This window comes from Podarcis erhardii, assembly GCF_964252035.2.
Source record: "Podarcis erhardii genome assembly, chromosome: 12".
Classification (NCBI taxonomy): domain Eukaryota; kingdom Metazoa; phylum Chordata; class Lepidosauria; order Squamata; family Lacertidae; genus Podarcis; species Podarcis erhardii.
In genome coordinates this window covers 3,472,318-3,493,617 of record NC_138513.1, presented here as the reverse complement: position 1 = coordinate 3,493,617, position 21,300 = coordinate 3,472,318, and the positions used below count along the sequence as shown (strand labels likewise).

Genomic DNA, 21,300 nt, shown 5'->3' with positions numbered 1-21,300 from the left:
TCAGACCTTGTGGGGGTCCGTACTATATTTTTTTGGGGGAAATATGAACGAATTCCTATGCCCCACAAATAACCCAGCATTTGAAATAAAAGCACACATTCGGGAAGAATGGCAGATGAAAGTGATGGACTATATGGAACTGGCGGAAATGACTGGCAGAATCCGAGACCAAGGTGAAGAGTTGGTGGAAGAAGATTGGAAAAAATTTAAAGTTTATCTACAGAAACATTGTAAAATTCAGGATGTTGGAAGGAAGTAATGTGGTTTTAGCAGAAATGTTATAAAGGATTAGGTAAAAATTGATTTTTTAATTGGTGAAAGACGAGAATGTAAAATTGCAGTATATTAAGATAAATTATTAGGATAAAAACAAAGTTGGAAAGGATTTGCTGAAATATCTAATTGAACTAGAATACAAAAAAGGGAGGTGTGAGGAGGTCAAGGAAATAAGCAAAGGAAAGAAAGCTATGTAAAGGTTTGAGCTGTTTTTTTTTAAACTGTTTGTATTTTTTCTGTATTTTTTATTTTTATTTTTATTTTTGTCTTTTTAAAATATACTCTTTGTAATCTTTAAAATTTGAATAATTTTTTTTTTAAAAAAAATGAAATAAAAGCACACATTCTACTCATGTAAAAACACCAGGCAGGCTCCACAAATAACCCAGAGATGTGTTTTAAATAAAAGGACACATTCTACTCATGTAAAAACACACTGATTCCTGGACCGCCCGGGGGCCGGATTGAGAAGGCGATTGGGCCGCATCCGGCCCCCAGGCCTTAGGTTGCTTACCCCCGTTCTAGACTGTGTCATTCCACAGAACCTGCAAAATTTCAACAGGCATTCCTCAAAGACAAGCTATTTTTGCTTCTGTTGTGCAAAATATTACACGTTCTGAGAAAAACAGCATCCAAAGTAGCAAGAATACACCACCTTCTCCAGTTTGTGGCGTCTACAAGGGCTGCATACTTCTGTTGTGGCAGGCCACCTCCACCAGACTGAAGCACGGCTACACACATCAACTATGATATGGAAAAGTTAACAAACAAAAAAACCCCAGAAGGTGAATTTCTTTTAATGGGATCATTTTACGTCTGCATTTTGCAGGAAGGCTTTACGTCTGAAATAAAAGGAAACCCAACACGAACAATCCTGCAAAAGGATACTTTAACACAATAATCAGTTTTCTGAGTGGATTTATAGCATTTATATCCCACTTTTTTCTCCACGGTGGAATCAAGATGGCATGCAAAGGGGGCCCAGGCAGTTTCCCTCACCCAAAACACTGGCCAGACCCAGACTTGCTTAGTTTCATCAATTTACAGGTAGGTAGCAGTGTTTGGATTCTGGTGCTGGAGGAGACTCTTGAGAGTCCCATGGACTGCAAGAAGATCCAACTTCTCCATTCTGAAGGAAATCAGCCCTGAGTGCTCACTGGAAGGACAGATCCTGAAGCTGAGGCTCCAGTACTTTAGCCACCTCCTGAGAAGAGAAGACTACCTGGAAAAGACCCTGATGTTGGGAAAGATGGAGGGCACAAGGAGAAGGGGACGGCAGAGGACGAGATGGTGGGACAGTGTTCTCGAAGCTACCAGCATGAGTTTGACCAAACTGCGGGAGGCAGTGGAAGACAGGAGTGCCTGGCGTGCTCTGGTCCAGGGGGTCACAAAGAGGCAGACATGACTAAACAACAACAACAGCCGTGTTGGTCTGCCATAGTCGAAACAAAATAAAATAAAATAAAATAAAATAAAAAATTCCTTCCAGCAGCAACTTAGAGACCAACTAAGTTAGTTATTGGTATGAGTATTCGTGTGCATGCACACTTCATCAAGTTTGCTGTATCATGGACTTTTAATATCATGCCCTGACAAGATTACTTTTTTTTAGTTAGTATTTCAAATATACTGGCAAATCAAGAACTTGTCAAAATGTCCTGCATTTAGACAAATTACCTGCCGGAAGGCTTGCCAAACTAAAATTCCTCTGTGGAATTTTAACAAAGGCAAGTGAAGAATATTTCACAACTATAGGAAAACATATTGCCAATAGTCATAAACTGGGTGGGAATAGAAGATCTTTGTCTTCCTGCCAATCATTAACCCACCCAAGTCCTCTTTAACACCAATGTTCATAGGAAAGTAATGGTGTGGACAGCCCACATTAGACAAAATTACAGATTCCTTACCAGGACAGGCAATATCCCTTTCCATGATATTAAGGAAACCCAAGAGCTGTTCGGGATCATCAATGAGAGATTACTAAAAAAGCAATAAACCCCAACCATAATTAAATTCAGCTGTTAAATTATCATTGCTGTCACTCAGCAGCTGATAGATGTAGCTATTAGTTGCTAGTGGGGTGTTTTGTTTTGTTTTTAAAAAGAGGCAAAATGACTTTCAAGTTTTATCATGTTTGGATAATTACTTGCTAATGTGCCCAGAGATAAAATTACTGCTATTTTCCAGGATTAAGTGAAATAAATGGCACGTTAATTTACTACGAGCAATTATGCAGCTGGTAACACTGTACCACTGTCCCCAAAGCATCCCCTTCTTTTTTTTGGGGGGGGGAACCTTCTCTGTTCTTACCCCATGAAAAGCAGGAAGATCCAACAGAACTGTTGGGGAAGGAGTCTAAGAACTGTACCTGTTTTAAAAGTATGTAACTCAATATTAGCACTGGTTGTTGTTGGCCTCTACACAGTTACATCTTTATCTTCAGACATTGCAATATATTGTGATGTTTAGGTAAAGGTAAAGGGACCCCTGACCATTATGTCCAGTCGTGGCCGACTCTGGGGTTGCGGCGCTCATCTCGCTTTATTGGCCGAGGGAGCTGGCATACAGCTTCCGGGTCATGTGGCCAGCAGGACTAAGCCGCTTCTGGTGAACCAGAGCAGCGCACGGAAACGCCATTTCCCTTCTCGCCGGAGCGGTACCTAGTTATCTACTTGCATTTTGAAATGCTTTTGAACTGCTAGATGGGCTAGGTGATGTTTAGTTGGCGATATATCACAATCTTGAAAACCAGGTATCGCCCAGCCCTAGTTGCTGGCATACCTAATTGCTATGAAATAACCATATGTGTGGGATGTGGGTGGCGCTGTGGGTTAAACCACAGAGCCTAGGGCTTGCCAATCAGAAGGTTGGCGGTTCAAATCCCCGCGACGGGGTGAGCTCCCGTTGCTCGGTCCCAGCTCCTCCCAACCTAGCAGTTCGAAAGCATGTAAAAGTGCAAGTAGATAAATAGGTACTGCTCTGGCAGGAAGGTAAACGGCGTTTCCGTGCGCTGCTCTGGTTTGGCAGAAGCGGCTTAGTCCTGCTGGCCACATGACCTGGAAGCTGTACGCCGGCTCCCTCAGCCAATAAAGCAAGATGAGCACTGCAACCCCAGAATGGGCCACAACTGGACCTAATGGTCAGGGGTCCGTTTACCTTTACCTTTAACCATATGTGTAAACCTAAGTCAGCCTTCACCAGAATAATAGACCCCAGATGCTTTTTATTTTCCTTTCATTACAGAGGGCCGGTTAAAAATGAAGCAGGAAACGAGTAAGGGAAGACCAGCCTTGAAGACAAAATTTGTCTGGTGGTGATGGTGTGTGAAAGAGAAAGCAAGATTGGCTGATACATGAATAATTAGCATTTACAGGCGTGGCCCGTAATGTGTGCATGTAGGTGTATAAAGCCTCTCTCTCCTACAATTAGAAAATTGGGGAGCAGCCTGTAAAAAGATGTACAAATCAACGGCCACAACCAGGAATACACTTCATTAAAAAGTTCCCATGGGTGTGGGAGACACCCCATCACAGAGCCATGCAATAAACTGATTTCCTTCTCTATAACCAAAGCAAGAAGTAATGTACGTATAACTATGGCCAAGTCTCTGTTGAAACCTGGAGTATTCCTTTCTCCATTCTAAAATCGTTTACACAAGCTTTACACTGAGATGACTCAAGCCTTGTTGAACCAATCATCGTCCTGTGAACAAACACAACCTTTGGAAAGGCATAGTACTGCTCTATGCTGCCCTCGGGATTATATTCTTGGCTGTACAACACATTATTCCAAACAAAGAACCACCCCAGCAGCCAGCAAGCATTTGATACCACTTGTGGTTTTCACTGAATAAAAGGTTTGTTTATACAGCGTTGTAGATTAAGCGTAATTTAGCTTTCTCGTTCTTTGTAAGCTCTGGATATCAAGCAGCTGGCACAATATTTCGGCTGACGGCAAGCATCAACTCAGGCTCCAAACAGTCCTCACCAGGAGACACCTTCTTTGGCAACTCAACCTGGATTTCAAAAACGTTTGTGTATCCCAAGTCTTAGAAAAAAGGACAAGGAAAAGTTCTCTGGTGTGGCAGCTAGAAAGGGATCTGTATCCCATCTGTATGGACACTCTTTTTACGCGGTGTTCAAAACTCATATATATAAGCTAGGTGCCAAATGGCCCCTTAAAACCAAGGTTACAGTCGCCAAAATGGAATGTCTAGTTGCCATTTTAGGGTAAGACGGCTCTAAAGTCTTATTTTTCAAAGGATGGACTGGCTGCGATTGATTCTCAGTTAAGCATCTGGCTAGTTCAGATGACAACCTTGAGCTAGGTTAAAAAAGTCACTTGACCCAGAAGTCCACATATATATTGGCTTATTCTGACCTCTTTTTCTTAATGGTGATTGCTCCTGCTCCAGGCTGCACAGAAAAAGCAATTTGGTTCCAGAAATTCATTCAGACTGTGCAGATAAAATGTAAGCGATAGAATTCTACAGGATGGTGTATTAGTGTGTGATAACAGTCCAGATCCAATGATCTCCAGATAGTGGAGATGTCAGGTCGCATCCTGGCACCCAGGCATCTTCAGTTGATCGCAAGCGGTTGAAAGCTAGGTGCAAAATGCGCCTGGAGAATTTTGAACACTGTGAGGGAGAAGATTGACAAAGATGGTGAAGGACTAGATGTGAACTGTTCAGGCACAACACCACAACCTCAAGCTAAACCCTGGGGTGGGAAATGCTTGGCAGTGCTCTGTGCCAGCCTTAGGGGTTCAATTGTGCGACATTCCCAGGGAAGGCACTCTGCGTCTCATGAGCCATGAGAATGTCCCACAGCTCCTGGCCAGAATAAAGGCCACCCTTAACCAATAGATGGGAGATGGGAGGTGCAACGGTCTAGGCAAATTCAAGTAGACTTGTAGAGGCTGCCTGGTTAAGTCAAGGCCCTATGGGAAAACCAGGAGCAGGAGGAGCTCAAGAGATAGAGATTGGAGGGCGGCCAGCAAGAAAGGGAGCAATAGGGCAGGTGACTAATCCAATAGCAGCCTGTAGCTCAGGAGAGGCTCAACAATTGCCTTGGAATTAAATGCAGGTAGCCCACTCTTCCACCTGGTCCTTTACCTTGATAACAGAGGGCAATAAGGCCTGATTCAACTACTCACAAGGGAGGGCTAGCCTGAACCTGTGTCCTGCAGGTAAACGCTGATGTCCAAGTGGCAGCTTAGAAGCAACGCAAGGCTCCAGGCAGCAGTTTCTCTTTTACACCCAACCATTCTTGGCAAAGCTTGCAGAACAGAAACAGCACCCAGCCACCCCCTTTTCCTGGCAGATTCACAACTGAGAAAATCTGAACTACTGTGGCAAGTCATCCTATGCCATGCTGTTGCCACAGCAGTGAACACTGCTAGACAAATCTCGACAACACATTTTTCCCCCCTTAGGAGACTTGCTATGATATGATCAGATGGACCATCTAAATGAACCCTCTATATCCCAGCCATATAACAATACTTGTCATTTGTGAAACACCTCAACAGCAGCTAGGCATCCCAGGATCCTCCAATTCTCCTCACATCGTTTGGAGAATTCTGCACAGGGTCATCCTCGCCAGTTCCATCACATCCAGCCTCAAAACCCACCGTTTCCCTCTCTTTCACATTCTCGCAATAAACACAACCAGCTCTCAGCTAATGATAAATCACTGGTTGTCTTGCAACTTGCTTCTGTGGATGTCAACAAAGCTTTCCAGTGATGCCTTCTAGACAGCAACAGAGGGTCCAAGAAGCACCACCCGAAAAGTAAGCTATGCAATATAGCATCATCAGTGTACCTGCTACTTTGCAATAAAGGCCTCCCCTCACCTGTGTCCTGCTGACACATGCAGTTTTCAGCGCCGATAAGGGGCGGAACGAAGGAATCCCCACTTGCGTGCTCCACAATGACACGTGGGAATGCCAGGAACGGAACCCTCATGTAAGTGGGGATTCCCCTGTATTAACATATGCAAACAGCTAGCTTACATTCCAAATTTCAACAGTGGAATAAATGTATATTTGCTTATTTTGCACAAACCCGATCACTAAGCATGCTGTGTTTCTGAACCTGTCATTTGCATTTCTACATAAGTGGGTGTGTATGCATGGCCTTTTTGATCTTTCTCAAAGCCTTAAGATCAGTCAATGATTCCCTCCTACAGGATACCACAACAGTGTTTGAAACTCCCATTGTTCTAGGGGGCATTCTGCGACAGGGAATTTCATGAGCACAAGCAGTTTCTGAGCTCTGGGCGCAGGACTGGGCCTAAGATTTCAGATTAAAACTGCAGAGTGGAAGGAAAGGAGGACCCTTTTCTGCCTCCCCACTTCCGGCTACTCTCTGAACACTGGAGCAGAGACCCTCTTAAGAATATTAGGGGGGTGGGCAGGGGAAGGACTAGACCATGTGAAAAATGAACATAAGATTTTAGCTGCAGTTCATTTATTTTCAGCTTGTTATAAATTCTTGTTATAAAAAAGCATACCTAGACATTCCATTGTTGCGTTCACAACCTAGGTTTAAGGGGCCATTTAGCTCCTAGCTTTCATATCTCTAACACTGTTCCTCATACTGCTGGCAAGCATGTCATCTACCAGACTAAAGGTTGTATCCAACTAGAATTAATCCAAGTAGAACTAATGTTAGATGCATCCTAGAACTGCTTCTGATGTTGCCCTGGAAATATGGAACATGAAATTCCCCTACTTGATTTGGCTCCGTTCTGAAACAGGTGAAAATATTTTTTTATGCCACTAGGCTTTTAAAAATCATTTCTCTATCTAGTAGAACTCACCTATTGTTGGGTTACTTAATGTTAGCTTTTGTTTAATTTTTTAAAGGTGGGTTTCCATTTCACTTGGCTAACTGCTCTGTGAACTTTTGTTGAAACCCAAAAGTGGAATATTGTTAATGAATGGTAAATGAGGGAAGAAGAGAAGACTTATATAAAGCACAGAAATTTCACTTCATGCATGTTGCAGCCTTTTGTTTTCAGAAAGACGTTTGTAGGGCGAGGTTTTCAAATGTTTCAACCAGCATTAGGAACAGAGTCGCTTAGTAAAAAACATATGGCCAGACAGATCTATTCTGAACTTTCCATGCTCAGAATCGCAAGGCAGCTGCTTCCAATACAACCTCTTTCTACTTGCATTCTGAAAACACAAGGGGAGAGAGAAGTGGACAGAAAACTGCAAAAGGCCAAGTCTTTGAATTGTGAGAATGTTCCAGCTACAGCACTGCAAAGTAAAACTGGCCGCATGAACGTGTGCATAGGTTGTTAAACCAGGCATTCTTATACTTAAAACGATTCTCTGGGGCTAAGGAAGGTTGCCAGGTTTTAGGGAAGGCCTCCTGAGCACAGAAAGGTCAGGGAGCCATCTCCCTAGGCAAGAATAAAAGGCGAGATTATTGACTTTTACAGTACTGTTCTGCATCTGAGGTGGTTGCTGTGGATACAACAAACAAAATACTCTGGCGATGAAATGGCAGCAGAGAAAAAAGAAAGAAGAAAGCCTTGCAAAACTACAGAAGAGGCTGCGCTGTTTGCATGCAAATAAGAACTGTTACCCAAAAAAAATTAAAGCAAGTGGGACACAGAACTACATTATGCTGCCTTAAAAGCATAAGGGATTCTGAGCAAAGGAGCGCTGAAAAAGCATCACTTGCTTTTTCACTTGATTTACACACCACCTGAAAAGTCCCTTTGTTTAGATGCCGGGTTTGCCTTTGCGTCAAATTATGCAGCCTTTGGGTCAAATTATTAGCTAAAGTGGTGCTTCAGGTTAAGAACAGTTTCAGTTAAGAACGGACCTCCGGAACGAATTAAGTACTTAACCCGAGGTACCATTGTACTGCTTTTTACCTACAGCATGGCTTGGACCTGGTCTTAAACACTGTCCCACAACAGGATGGTATGAGAGAATGTTTCAAATGTACAACTTACATGCTAATCTTAAACAAGGGCAGAAGAGGCTGAATTCTTGATGGCTGCTTCCTAATTCGGAATTTACTTCCTAAGCCTCTCCTCTTAGGACAAGCATTTAACAGGAAAGGATGAATCAGGCATAGGCAAACTCGGCCCTCCATACGTTTTTTTGAGACTACAATTCCCATCATCCCTGACCACTGGTCCTGTTAGCTAGGGATGATGGGAGTTGTAGTCCCAAAACATCTGGAGGGCCGAGTTTGCCTATGCCTGTGATAAATGAAAGTTCCTTTTAGCCTTATCTGTTTTCATAGGTATATTTCAACAGCTACATTTTCATTGCCTAATACCTTTAGGACCAGTTTTTTGCTGCAATACCTTGCACAGATGCAGATGGCTAACTAACGGGAGATCTTGTGGAGGAAGTATGTGACAAGACACAAAAAGGAGGGTGAAATCACTTTCCAACCAAGTATGTGTATGTTAGCATACACACAAGCAGAACACACCCCCCCCCTTCATTTTAGGCAAAAGGAAAAATTATGCAAAAGGCAGGCCTGTCCTCAATAGATTCACCACCTACCCACCCAAATTTGGTACATCAGCTGAACCCAACATTATCCATGCATCCAGTTTATGTAAGGTATATTTTGAAGTGGCATCTTAGCTCAGTTGGGAAGGGCAGCGTTACCAAGCAAGTTTTTTTTCCTTTTTCTTTTTTAAAGAAAGATTACACGCCAGCGCAGCCAAGCCTTCCTCCCTTCACTTTAATGCCTTCAGAGACAATCATTAGTTTTCTTAATAAGGAAGTGATGGTGAAGAGGTGCAGGTGTAAAACAAATCTTTCTATTCCAGAGCCATTACTGTCTCCCTGATGCATTACAATTATAAAATAATTGAGGAAGCAACTTTGCTCTGTTTGTCTTTATCCACGTAAATGTGTTCTGCAAGTAGGAAAACATTTCGCTGAGGGCTAAAGTTACCAATAATCCACTCCGTGGGGAAGAAAAGACAAGACATACCCACAGGAGGTTTGGAAAATAAACCCGCAAGGAACGCAAAATTGTCCGAGAGACTTGCACTAGCTATAAGTTTCTAAAGTGATTCAAAATCGTGGCAGCTGTGGAGCTTCCGTTTGAGAAGTCTTAATTTCTTCCAAAAGTTTTAAAGGACTTTTTTACTTAAACCACCTCATTTCCTTCTGTACTCCAACCAAACTGCCCCTGCTGAGCTTACGTTCTGCATTTGAGGGACAAATCCACACAGAATGTAAACTCAGTGTGTAAAGACCATGCAAATTACACATTCTCCATCTCCTAGCCTGGCCATAGCCAACCTTTGTCACAAGTCCAAAGTATGCAATAGTGGTTCCTGGGGATGCCTGGGTCGCTGATTTGTTAACCATCTCTTAGCTTACTACTGCCACTAAATAAATCTTTTAGTCGTAAAGGCAGCAACGAGCTTGAAAACCAGCTTGTCCTAAAGCAGGTAAAAAGGTAAAAGGTAAAGGACCCCTGGATGGTTAAGTCCAGTCAAAGGTGACTATGGGGTTGTGGCGCTCATCTCGCTTTCAGGCGTTTGTCCACAGACAGTTTTCCGGGTCATGTGGCCAGCAGGCCTAAACCGCTACTGACGCATGGAGGTCCGTCACGAGTGCCAGAGCGCACGGAAACACCATTTACCTTCCCGCTGCAGCAGTACCTATTTATCTATTTACACTGGCATGCTTTCGAACTGCTAGGTTGGCAGGAGCTGGGACAGAGCAACGGGAGCTCACCCCATTGCGGGGATTCGAACCGCCGACCTTCCGATCAGCAAGCCCAAGAGGCTCAGTGGCTTAGACCACAGCGCCACCCACGTCCCTTCCCTAAAGCAGAGGAACTGCAGCACCTCAGCCCTTGCTGTGCTACAACTTCCATCATCCCTGATGACTGACCACACTGGCTGGACTGATGGCAGTTAGGGGTCCCAAACCACCAGAGATTGACAGGTTTCACACCCCTACCTTAGGGCACAAGCCTCTCTTGCTCCAATAATCAGCTTCATTATCATTCCAACTCATAACTTCCCACAAAGCCAATGAACAGAGTTCAGCAACCTAGTCCTAGGAAGCTTTTCCACACTGAATTCTGGCACACCATTTTTTCCCGCCCTGCCCACCCACTGTGCCTACCAGGGGCCAGGCACATTTTGCCACAGGGAACCGGCCTTTCGTGAGGAGGTGGAGATTCCGAGCACCAGGTTTGGCACCGAAAATCTCCATCTGGCTGACTGGCGTGGCTGCAAATGGTCTGCGGGGCAGCAGGGCACAAAAAGGCACACCTCTTTTGGTGCTGCGCTGCCCCATGAACCAGCCGATTCGCGCAGAAGCAGAGCACCTAAAGCAGCACATGAGCCAAGCGATTCAAGCGCCCTTCTACCTGGTTAAAGAACAGTATTAGTGTTTATGAAAGTGTTGCTGAATTTTTTTAAAAAATGCGACCAGGCATTCTGTTTTGGTGCCCACAGCCCAGGTTCCAGGAGCCATGCAGTAAATAGCTTTTCTATCCCAGTTTCTAACACTGGTCCCCCCTAAAGTGTATTTCAAGCCAGAGTATTCTCTGCGGCAGGCCCTAAGTTGTGGAATTTCCTCTCCACATGTAGCTTGTGTCATATGCTGAAGACCCACCTCTTTATACTGGCTTTTGACATTTTGAGAGGTATATTCTGGGGCCACCTTATTCTCTTGATTATTTGTTTAAAATGATTTCTTTGTACAGTGGTACCTTGGGTTACATACGCTTCAGGTTACATACGCTTCAGGTTACAGGCTCTGCTAACCCAGAAATATTACTTCGGGTTAAGAACTTTACTTCAGGATGAGAACAGAAATCGTGCTCTGGCGGCACGGCGGCAGCAGGAGGCCCCGTTAGCTAAAGTGGTGCTTCAGGTTAAGAACAGTTTCAGGTTAAGAACGGACCTCCAGAACGAATTAAATACTTAACCCGAGGTACTACTGTATTTTAAATAGTAGTAACCTGAGACCATGCAGTGAAGGGAGGGTAATTTTTTAAATTTTTTTTTTATAATGCTGTGCCTGGGCCACAGCCCTTCAAAGTGAAAATGTTAAAACTTAAGGACATTCTGTTCTAAACTGTTTTGGGCTGTGATGGGAGTTTCTGATGGCTGAATTGTTTTACTGATGTGTGCTATGTTACTGGGGTGGGGGAGGACTGAGTTATATTTTATCTACATTACAGCAGCTCTTTTTTTCTACAGTGGCTGCTACTTTCTATTTTATCATTTTGTATTTACGCTGCTTTGTATTTTCACTACCAAGCTGCCTCAACTGCTAGCTTGCAGAAAAGGTAGCGTATAATCTTTCCAAGCACCCCAGAACTGTCCACACTAATCTTACTCTGGGATGTTCAAACCGCCCTTGGATCTACAGTAGTCGAGTCTGATTAAGCATCCAATTATCCACACAGAAGCCCTTCAGATGGTCGCCCCAGCAGTAAACCAGCAACAACAGAATAGTAGTCCAAATCCAGCCTGTGGTGGTAGGTTCTGTACGAAAGATGCAGTTAAATTATGACCAAAGGCAGACTTCAGTATTTGCTTCAGGTAACTGTCTAAAATCCAATAATAATAAAGTTAAGCACAACAGGAATGAATGAAATGAATGAACGTATTGCATTGCACTCATCCCCTAATTGCATGTACTTCTTTCAGATTATTAAATAAGCGTGTTTTTTCAGGTACTGCAATGGCAAACATGAAGTGTGGCAGATTTAGGACATTTGAGGATAAAGAAGTTCTTAGGGAAGAGTGGTGAAGGAGCTATACTGAACTGGGCCACTTCAAATTCAACAGACCTTCCTATGCCCCCTAACTTTGAAGCCTTAAGATATGGCCCAACTGCATTTTGGATTTTAGCTCCACAATGAAGTGTTCATTACTCTTATACCAAACCACTTAACCATAAAGAGTATTAATTTATTTCCTTTACATACATAATTAACAGCCCAATGGCCATTCTCAACCTGGAGGGTCCTCAGATGCTGATGGACAACAACTCCCATCCTTCCCGATCTCTGGTTGTGCTAGCGAGGGATGATGGGATTTGTAGTCCAACATTTGGGGACCCAGGGGTGAGAAACGCTGGACTTGTATTCAAGGGAAATAATCCTTTTAGTTTGTTACAGCGAAAACCTAAACCTACAGTACTAGAACGGCTCAAGCCAGAAATGTATTACAGTGGTACCTTGGGTTAAGTACTTAATTTGTTCCGGAGGTGCGTACTTAACCTGAAACTGTTCTTAACCTGAAGCACAACTTTAGCTAATGGGGCCTCCCACTGCTGCTGCGCCGCCGGAGCACAATTTCTGTTCTCATCCTGAAGCAAAGTTCTTAACCCGAGGTACTATTTCTGGGTTAGCGGAGTCTGTAACCTGAAGCGTATGTAACCTGAGGTACCACTGTACTCTTTAATGGACCAGATTCATCACTGTTAACGTGAATGTACCCCTTCATTCATTTAATAAAAAATTATACACCGCCTGTTAGTAAAAACAACTTCAAAACAGTTTACAAAGAGAATTGCTGTTTTGAACCCTCTACCAAGGTAATTAAAAGTACGGTAGATTTTCCCTCACGCTGTTTCAAACCATCCGTGTGGAGCAGATATCCAAATTCCTTCTGAGAATTACAAGTAGAATACAATAACTTACTGTGGATTAATAAACCTGGAGTATAAGAGGCAGGAGAGATAAGCTGTGATTTTGAAGCTTTTGCAGGTTCCTAGACCTCTTTGTTGAACTGGTTTCTTTGGTGATGTTTTCCATTTACAGATAGCCTAGTAGTTTATTAAAACAAATGCAGAAAAAGTCCTTGCCTAATTTGGCTTACATACTTGAGGTTTGTTGCATCTTCAGCTAACGGATTATTTTCCATAACCAAACTGAATGAACTTATTTTGATTCACTATGGAACTGGTCAAGGTTAATCTACAGCACAGAAAAGGAAGTGTTTTTCCTATTCCTGCCTCTACGTACAAATGAATTGAGCCAACACAGCTGATCTTGTCACTTTCTAAAATGCTGCGGATCATCACATAAGGGAACAGTTACCTCCTACCTCATCCATCTAGTTTAAAACTCACTTCTCTGCAGTAATCACATTAAGAAAGAAAAAACTGCACAAGACAGGACAACGGATTGCCAGTTTCCAGTTAAGAGAGAAAGCCAACCAGCCATTTCTCTAATTTTCCAAATTACTACTTTACGCCTACAGTTTCAAACAGCTGCGCTCCTAGAACGCTACCTGCTCACATTAATTAAACGGGGGAAATTAACGTGCTCTCTCCCATTTCAAGAAGAAGAAAAAAGGCCAGAAAGCTGTCTGTAGCTTTACTGGGGATAAGCTGTCAGTGTCTGCCCTATTTAAGGTACCCTATTTGGAGGAAGCCATCTTCTACAGCAAGCAGAAAATATCCTGCAGCCATGATGGTTTGTTTTCAAATTGCTCCATGCTCCCTCCCTCCTTCCCAGCTGGTTCCAGGAATGCCACCATCATAGCGTATTTAAAACATCTTGTGGCACTTTGAGGGGCAGAAAGGAGGCTATTGTTGAAGATACAAGTTCAGACGAGCTATTTAAATGCAAGCGCAACAGAACTCAGATGAAGAATGCCTTCATAAAGCACATTCTCTTCCACCTTCACGCCCTTTGCTAAAGAAGAGAGATCCAATATTTGCTCTCACATAACGTTGGGCCCTGTATAGCTACATAATATATAAACACAGGAAACAATGCAAGAGGCCAGCCACACTGTGAAATATCTTTTGGATTACAGCTCCACACATCTTTAGAAGACATGTCATATTTTGGGACGTACCTAACAATGCAGTGCTGACAAAAGGAGCCACAAAGAGTGGAAAGCTATTGCGTTACAGAATCGCAAAAATAAAAGGCCAACTTGTTCTGCTAAACTGTTAGGAAGCTTGGATTTAAAAGCAAAACAGTAATGTAAAACAGTCTGCAAGAATGGGAGCTTGTGAAACCAGTGAGATTCTGAAAAATAATTCCCACCCAATAGTTGAACACTATTTACTATTGTTAAGTAACTACCTGCTAAGGACATTCTTACAAGTACAATACTTCTTATGAGTAGGAAAAAATCATAATGTTATTATTTATTAAACTTATATACTGCCCATCATAAAAAAACCGCCTGACAAAAAACATGACTACGATTTGAATTAGTAAAATAGAAGCTGAATCCAAATTTGTTTCACACGACACTAATTTCAGAAGTTGTAGAAAACATACTTTGGCACGGGTATCGAAAGATGGTGATACAGTAAGTAGTGTTTTGCAAAAACAAAGGTTTACCCTATTGCCCTTGTCCAAAATTTTACCTTTCTACCTCTTCAGACCCATCCATATTCTGTGGAAAGATACACCAGTTGTCTGTCCCTTTCCACCTCAGAGGTGACTGCATTTCAGGGATGCTGGACGTATTAGGTTTATGATGTCCACTGGGATCCTTCGACATGAAAGCTGTGCTATAAAAATAAAATAGTATTCAAGACAAACGGTTGTGGGTTAGAGGTACATCCGAGAGAAGGGAAGCAAGGAGGGTCTGAGCTACTTCGCCACCTTCTCCGAAAGAAATTAAGAACAGAAAGCAGGTCAACCCTGCTAATGGTTACATATGTGCATTTAGTGAAATTCAGTGGCAAAAGAAAAACAAAGCAAATGTCAATAAAGGGAAGTTGAATAATGGGAAGTTGATTGGCATTTTGATAACTGAATAATTTGGGGGATTGTTATTGTTATAATTTGGCTATTGGAAAACTAATAATAAAAATTTGTGTGTGTGTTATCTTCCTTCTATATATGAAGCATGGGCATGGCTCACTCCAGGACAAAATCTCTCCTGCCCTACAAATGCCCATATGTCTTATGTAGCGACATTTTTTAACACATAAAGGTCTAAAGCTGTACGATATGTCCCTTAGCGAAATCAAAATGGAGGCTACTGGGCTCATACTCAAGATTAACTTCTAAGATGCATTTTCGAAAAGGATAGCTAAAAGAGCTGTTATGACTGGATTCCCCTCACCGCCTCACTGTTTCCAGTACACGTTAATGAGTAAAGTGGGTCATGGGGTGAAGCTCAATGTTTGATCAAACTCAACACATAATCTTCCCCTACTTGCCCTTCCCCACCAGCTACTGCCATCTCTGTGTTATGTTTTACACTCCTCAAGACAGAGAGATCTCTTTTCATTGCTATTTTGCAGAGTGTTGTACACATTGCTTTAAAAAGAGGTGTGGGTGTTGGCTACAGGCAGGAGGGCCTGCTTAGTGGTGGCACCAAGACTTGTTCTTCTGCTTTAAATGTTTAGGTGGCCAATAGCTTCATTTCAGGGGGCGTCTAGGATTAAAGTTAAACTAAGACTTGGTCATTTACGCGACTGGTGTCCAATTTTGTCATCTAAAGTTTATTCCTTATACATGGAGTTTTATTTTTATTTTTTGTCTGCCTCTTTGTAGACCCATTTTGGGATAAGAGGTGCAAAAATAAAGAACGGTTATCACCGCACACCTGAAGTATGTTTACTCAGAAAGAGTCCCAGTTTGTGTTAAATGGGATTCACACCCTGGGAAGTTTAGGGTTTCAGCCTTTATAGTACATTTAACAGCCCTTTTCTCCCCATCTTCAGATGTCCCACAATGAAGTCCAAAAAGCTGTCAAGGAAACCATCCCTCCAGCCTTGCTCATAAACATTATTATTTCAGAAACTTTTGGGGGGCAAGCCTGTCTCACAAACATGCCTCTCTGAGGCTGCTTTGAGGCTCTTTGAAACCATCAAGAGGCATATACATTTTATGAAATAATTAATAATAGCAAAAGAAGCAAATGGTGGCTCCTGAGCCCAGTCGCCTAAAGGCGATTCTTACTCGCCCCAAGCAACCAGCCAATTTGAACTTGTGGGTTTTATCTGTCTGTACCCCCCCAACACAATGCAAAGTGAAGAATTAAAACGGGGGAACCTGCCTAGGCCCCTTTGAATTAGGGAACAGTTAAATTAAATTAAATTAATTAAAACAGGGAAAATGCAGCCTACCCCGCCCCTGAACCTTTCAAGAAAGCATGTGCACCCTTAACAATTATTGTATTTTAATATTTTGCTGGAAGCCGCCCAGAGTGGCTGGGGAAACGCACCCAGATGGGCAGGGTATTAATTATTATTATTATTATTATTATTATTATTATTATTCCTGAAGAGACCCACATGGCCGCTCCAAAGCCCCACAAGGAAAGTGGCTCTTGTCAGAGCAACATTGTCCCTTCCAGGCAATGAATTTCCTGCAAAGGAGGAACTTTTAGGTTGAATTAAATCTGAATGATTTGCTCAACTGGCGTCTGGTTTTGCCTATATGGCGGGGCATTTTTTAAAAAAATGCCTGCCTGCTTCTCGGTGGCCCCATTTTGGGTGCAGAAAAGCAAACACCAGTTGTTAAGGGTCTTGCATGTCCCTAAATCAATTTTATAATGAAATGATTTTAGAATGTTGTATTATTTTATTGTTGTTAGCCCGGTTTCGGCTGGGGAGGGCGGGATACAAATAAAATGTATGATTTTTTATTATTCCCCACGTGTTGCATTGCAAGGGCAGTTTTTCCTCCCCGTTGCAGCCCACCCACCCAAAATAACTGGCATGGCGCCCATAACCTCTCAAGCCGGGCAAGGTGCCCGAGGAAGGGGGTGGAAAATGGCACTTTTTCTGTCCCCTCCTGCCCCCCTTTGTGAGCCTGTGGTGGCCCCCCTTGCCCCCTACAAGTGCCCTATTCCTGAAAATAAGTCATCCTCAATCCTTTTCTCCTGAAAATAAAGAAACATCTTCCCTCACCCCCATTTTCCTCTTCCAGCCCCAACACACATGGGATTAAGAGAGCGAAAATGCTGGCCCTTTTTTTCATTTCACCCGCCCCAAATAAAAACCCCGCTCTGAGGGAAGGGAAAAGTGTCCCTTTTCAGGTGCCTTGTGGCGACAAATGGCTGACAGCAAAACAGCGGCCCGCCATGACCCTCGCCGAGGAGGGCATTCGCCTCACAGGCGCCTTCCTTTTCCCCCTCCGAGGTGAGGCGAGGGTTCAAGGCCGGCCTCTCGCCATTTTACGAGGCGGCGTGCCGTCGTCCCCCACCCACCCACCCACCGCCCGCTTCAAGAAGCGGCCTTCCGGCTCCCAAGCCCGCCCACTCCTCCCTCCGCCGCTCGCCGCCGAGGGCTCCCCTCGGGCCGGCCAGGGCTCTCACGAGAGGCCGGGGATGCGAGGCCTGGCCCCGCCTGAAGCCTCTCCGTTTAGGCCCGTGGCGAGAAGCTGCTCTTCCCTCCCCACCCCGGTTATCTTGCAGGAAGGGGGCTATTATTATTTTGTGGGGAGGAGAGAGGGGTCACTTGCCCCTTTTCTCCCCCCTTTCGCCTGACGGACCCCTTTGTATGGAGGGGAAGGAGATTCCACCATGTCTGGACCCCCCAGGGGAAAATAAATACCACCCACTGCACCCCAGGAGTTGGGGGGTCTTGGGGGGCACCCCATATTTGGGGGCCAAGGCCTTGCTGAACTTTGCTTTCCCATGGGGTGGGACACCCCCTTCACATTACAAAATCCTAGAAATGTAGAGCAAAGGCAATGCAAAGGTTTATTATTGGGGGGCTGGGATAGGTCCATTCCCCCTTTATAGCCCCCCATAAGGCTCTAAAGATGGGGAAGGTGGTGTAAATGGAAGATACCCCCCCCCGAAATTGCCCCACCTCCGCGCGATCCTGGAAGCGGGGCAACCCGAGTTGGGGGTCGCTTCCACACGAGCGCCCGCACCCGTGTCTGAGCGCCAGGCAGCGTGGTACTTACTCCAGGGTGGGATGTTCCGGGTCGTAGAAATCCCCCATCTTCGGCCTCTTCTTCATCCGATGCAGCAGCAGCAGCAGCAGCAGCCCCGGCGTGGAGGATCAGGGCAGCCTCCGCCCCACATAAGGGATCGCTATGGGGCTGGGCGGCGGGGGAAACGACCACCACCCCCGCCACCAACGCCCAAGGCTGCAAAGCCCCCCAAACAGGCGTGCAGGAAACCCCCCAAGCCTCTTCCTGAGCTGCCCCCCCCCCCAAAAGGAGGCCGCTCGGTGGGTCTGGCTCCCGGCGCCCCCTTCACATCCTCTTCGGGGCACCCGAGCTAGATATCCAAATTTAAGTTCTCCGCCGGCGGGAAGGTGTGTTGTTGCTGCTTTTTTATCCTTTTTTTTTGGCCTCCTTGCCCCCCACCCCAAAGCAAAACAGGGCGCCCCCCCCCAAGCCCTCCCAGAAAAGCGCTGCAAATCCTCGCTGGCTGCAGGATCAGGCCATGGGTCCTCTCGGCAAACTGCTCCCCGCGTCCCAGGCGCGCAAAATAATAAAAATGCAATTTGTAAAATCCTCGAGCGGAGAAAAGGGAAAGCGGCGCTGGCTTCTTTGCAAAAGGCTCCTCTCTTTTTGGGGCTTCTTGCAACCCAAACGATCTTTGATCCGCGCGGGCGAGGTGGGCAGAGGAGAAAGTTAGGCCCCAGACGAGAAATGGGCAGGATCGGGAGACGGGCGCCAAACCTCCCCTCCCCAAAAAGGCCCTTCTCCTTTCCTTGACCTCCCTCCTCCGGCCCTTTCCCACGAGCTCCTTCCCGGGGCAAGATCCAGGCGTCTTCTTCTTTCCCCCCAATGGGCGATCCTCCAGCGGCGGCTTGTATTTTGATTTTTGCAGGGCTTTTTCTTGGCACCAACCTCGCTGCTGCCTCCTTTCCTTCCCTCTCCGAGTTTCCTCTGTCCCTTCTTTATTTCTTTCTTTTTTTGTCCTCCTTTAACGGCGGCGATCGCGCTCCTAGGAGGAGCAGCCGCCGCCACCTCCCTCCTCCTCCTCCTCTTCTTCTTCCTCCTCCTCTTCTTCCTCCTCCTCCTCCTCCCGGAGTCCTGAAACGTCCAAACGGAAACTGTAGCTCGTCGACTTCCTACTTGCTGCAAAAGCGCAAAAGCGCAAAGGCGCAGCTCCGCGCAACCGGCGCCCCCTTCTCCTGCCGGCTTCCTTTAAGCGCTGCGCGGCTCCAGGTCACGGATCTTCCCTTCCGACGCCATCCCGACACGCTTCTCCTCCTTCCCCTCCGGCTTGCAGAGCCAGTTTACAAGCTCCCAAGGAAGCGCGCTTTACGCAGGTGGGGAGCTTCGCGCTCTTCATCCGGCGGTATTTCGGATTATTGGTGTGTTCTGCTTTAAATACTCCTGCTGCTAAGACTTTCTCTGCAGTTTTCTCCCCTGTGGTTTTATGGCAACTGATCTGCATTGTAAGAATGTGCATGGTATGGATTGCTTCTGCATTTATTGTCGCTGATGATTTATTTTTTGCTTCATATGAATAATTGTTATCTCTCTCACTGTGCAGCAGGTGTTTTTTGTACCACTATGGGCACATTTTTTCATCGTTTGCAGCCTGATCCTATCACGTGTTTACTCACAAGTATTTCTTTTGTCTGGTTATTATTGTGTTTTCAAGCTGCTATTAAACCACCCTGGAATGGGTAAGAAATCTGATAGATGAATAATATTTGTTTCAGTTACAGATAGGTAGCCGTGTTGGTCTGCCATAGTCAAAACAAAACAAATTCCTTCCAGTAGCACCTTAAAGACCAACTAAGTCAGTTCTTGGTATGAGCTTTCGTGTGCATGCACACTTCTTCAGATGCCACTGAAGAAGTGTGCATGCACACGAAAGCTCATACCAAGAACTGACTTAGTTGGTCTTTAAGGTGCTACTGGAAGGAATTTGTTTTGTTTTTAATATTTGTTTGTTTGTTTGTTCACAACAGTGCTAGAAATTCCCTGGGTGTGTTTTGCAACTGGTGCATCTCCATCTCGCTGGCCTCTCCAGCTTTCTTAAGCAGGTAAGCAGATTATTTATTGCATTTATACACACTTTTTTCTCCAAGGAGTCCATGGTTCACCCCCCTACTCAGCTAATCTCTACATTACAGCAACCCTGTAAGGAAAGATTAAAGGTAAAGTGACCCCTGACCGTTAGGTTCAGTGGCGGATGACTCTGGGGTTGTGACGCTCATCTCACTTTACTTACAGCCAGTGGCGTAGCGTGGGGGGGTGCAGGGGGGGCCGGCCGCACCGGGCGCAACATCTGGGGGGGGGACGCACTCACCGCCTCCGGAGTCGCCGAAGAGCCTCGGGCGCAGGCTGTAGCAGAGCCCCATGTCTCGTGGAACCGACGAGCTGTGCGCGCGTCCGGGCTGAAGGCGTCCGGCAGGCAGCGGCTCTCAGCGCTCGCCGCGGTCCCCGCGCGTCGAGGGCGCGCCAGGCAGCCCCTCCTCACGGCCCCGCCGCCGCCGCCACTGCTGCTGCAGCTGCTGGGCCATGTTGCATTTTCCTCGCCTCTCTGCCCTCCTCCTTTTGTTTTCTTTTTCTTTTTGGAATTGTTACGTTTGTTGTGTACAATCATTACGTAAAGCTAAATTTTTTATTTATTTTTTTACATGCAGTGGTACCTTGTTTTGAGTCCAGGATCCGTTCCAGAGCCCTGGACGCTTGACGAAAGCTCCGCTCTGTGTGCGGAGCGGTTTGCACTTCTGTGCATGTGCAAAGCATGATTGAGTCCTTCTGTTCATTCGTGAACATCAAACCCAGAAGTAACCCATTCTGGTACTTCCTTCCGGGTTTGCCACGGACATTTGCCAAAATGGACTGTCAATGGGGCAGACGTTTGCGGAGGTATTAGTGTATTTGGAATGGAGTCCCTAAAATGGTTGTATGCCACCTTCCGGCAAATCTTGAAACCAAACAGGTGGCAATCATCTTGCTCTGCTTTCCTCTGGGCTTCATCAGCGAGGCCGAGAAGGGGTCTTGTCGTCTGGGCAGCCCAGGACCTTCAGGCACACTGCCCAGGCTTGTGCCCCAGGGAGCTTACTTAAGTACTGCCGACATAGTGGTTTGACTTCACCCCCTCAGGCACACTCCATTGTCACTCGAGACAGACCCATGCCAACAACAAAAGA

General features: G+C 45.3%; 1 protein-coding gene across 2 annotated transcripts in view; it reads right to left on the bottom strand.

Annotated features, from left to right (window-relative positions):
* SETD2 (SET domain containing 2, histone lysine methyltransferase) overlaps nt 1-18,524 on the bottom strand; it is a 93,984-nt gene extending 75,460 nt beyond the window's left edge. Inside the window, exons 1-2 of one of the 2 annotated variants that reach the window (XR_014150077.1) lie at nt 18,137-18,524; nt 14,632-14,778 (exon numbers count right to left, since the gene is read on the bottom strand). Coding sequence is in view for 1 of the 2 variants with exons in the window: in XM_081834119.1 (XP_081690245.1) it covers nt 14,632-14,778; nt 18,137-18,192 (203 nt within the window). In the remaining variant the exon portion in view is untranslated. The remainder of the gene's footprint in view (nt 1-14,631; nt 14,779-18,136) is intronic. The other variant, XM_081834119.1, reaches the window with a different exon arrangement.
* Between the last annotated feature and the right edge of the window lie 2,776 nt (nt 18,525-21,300).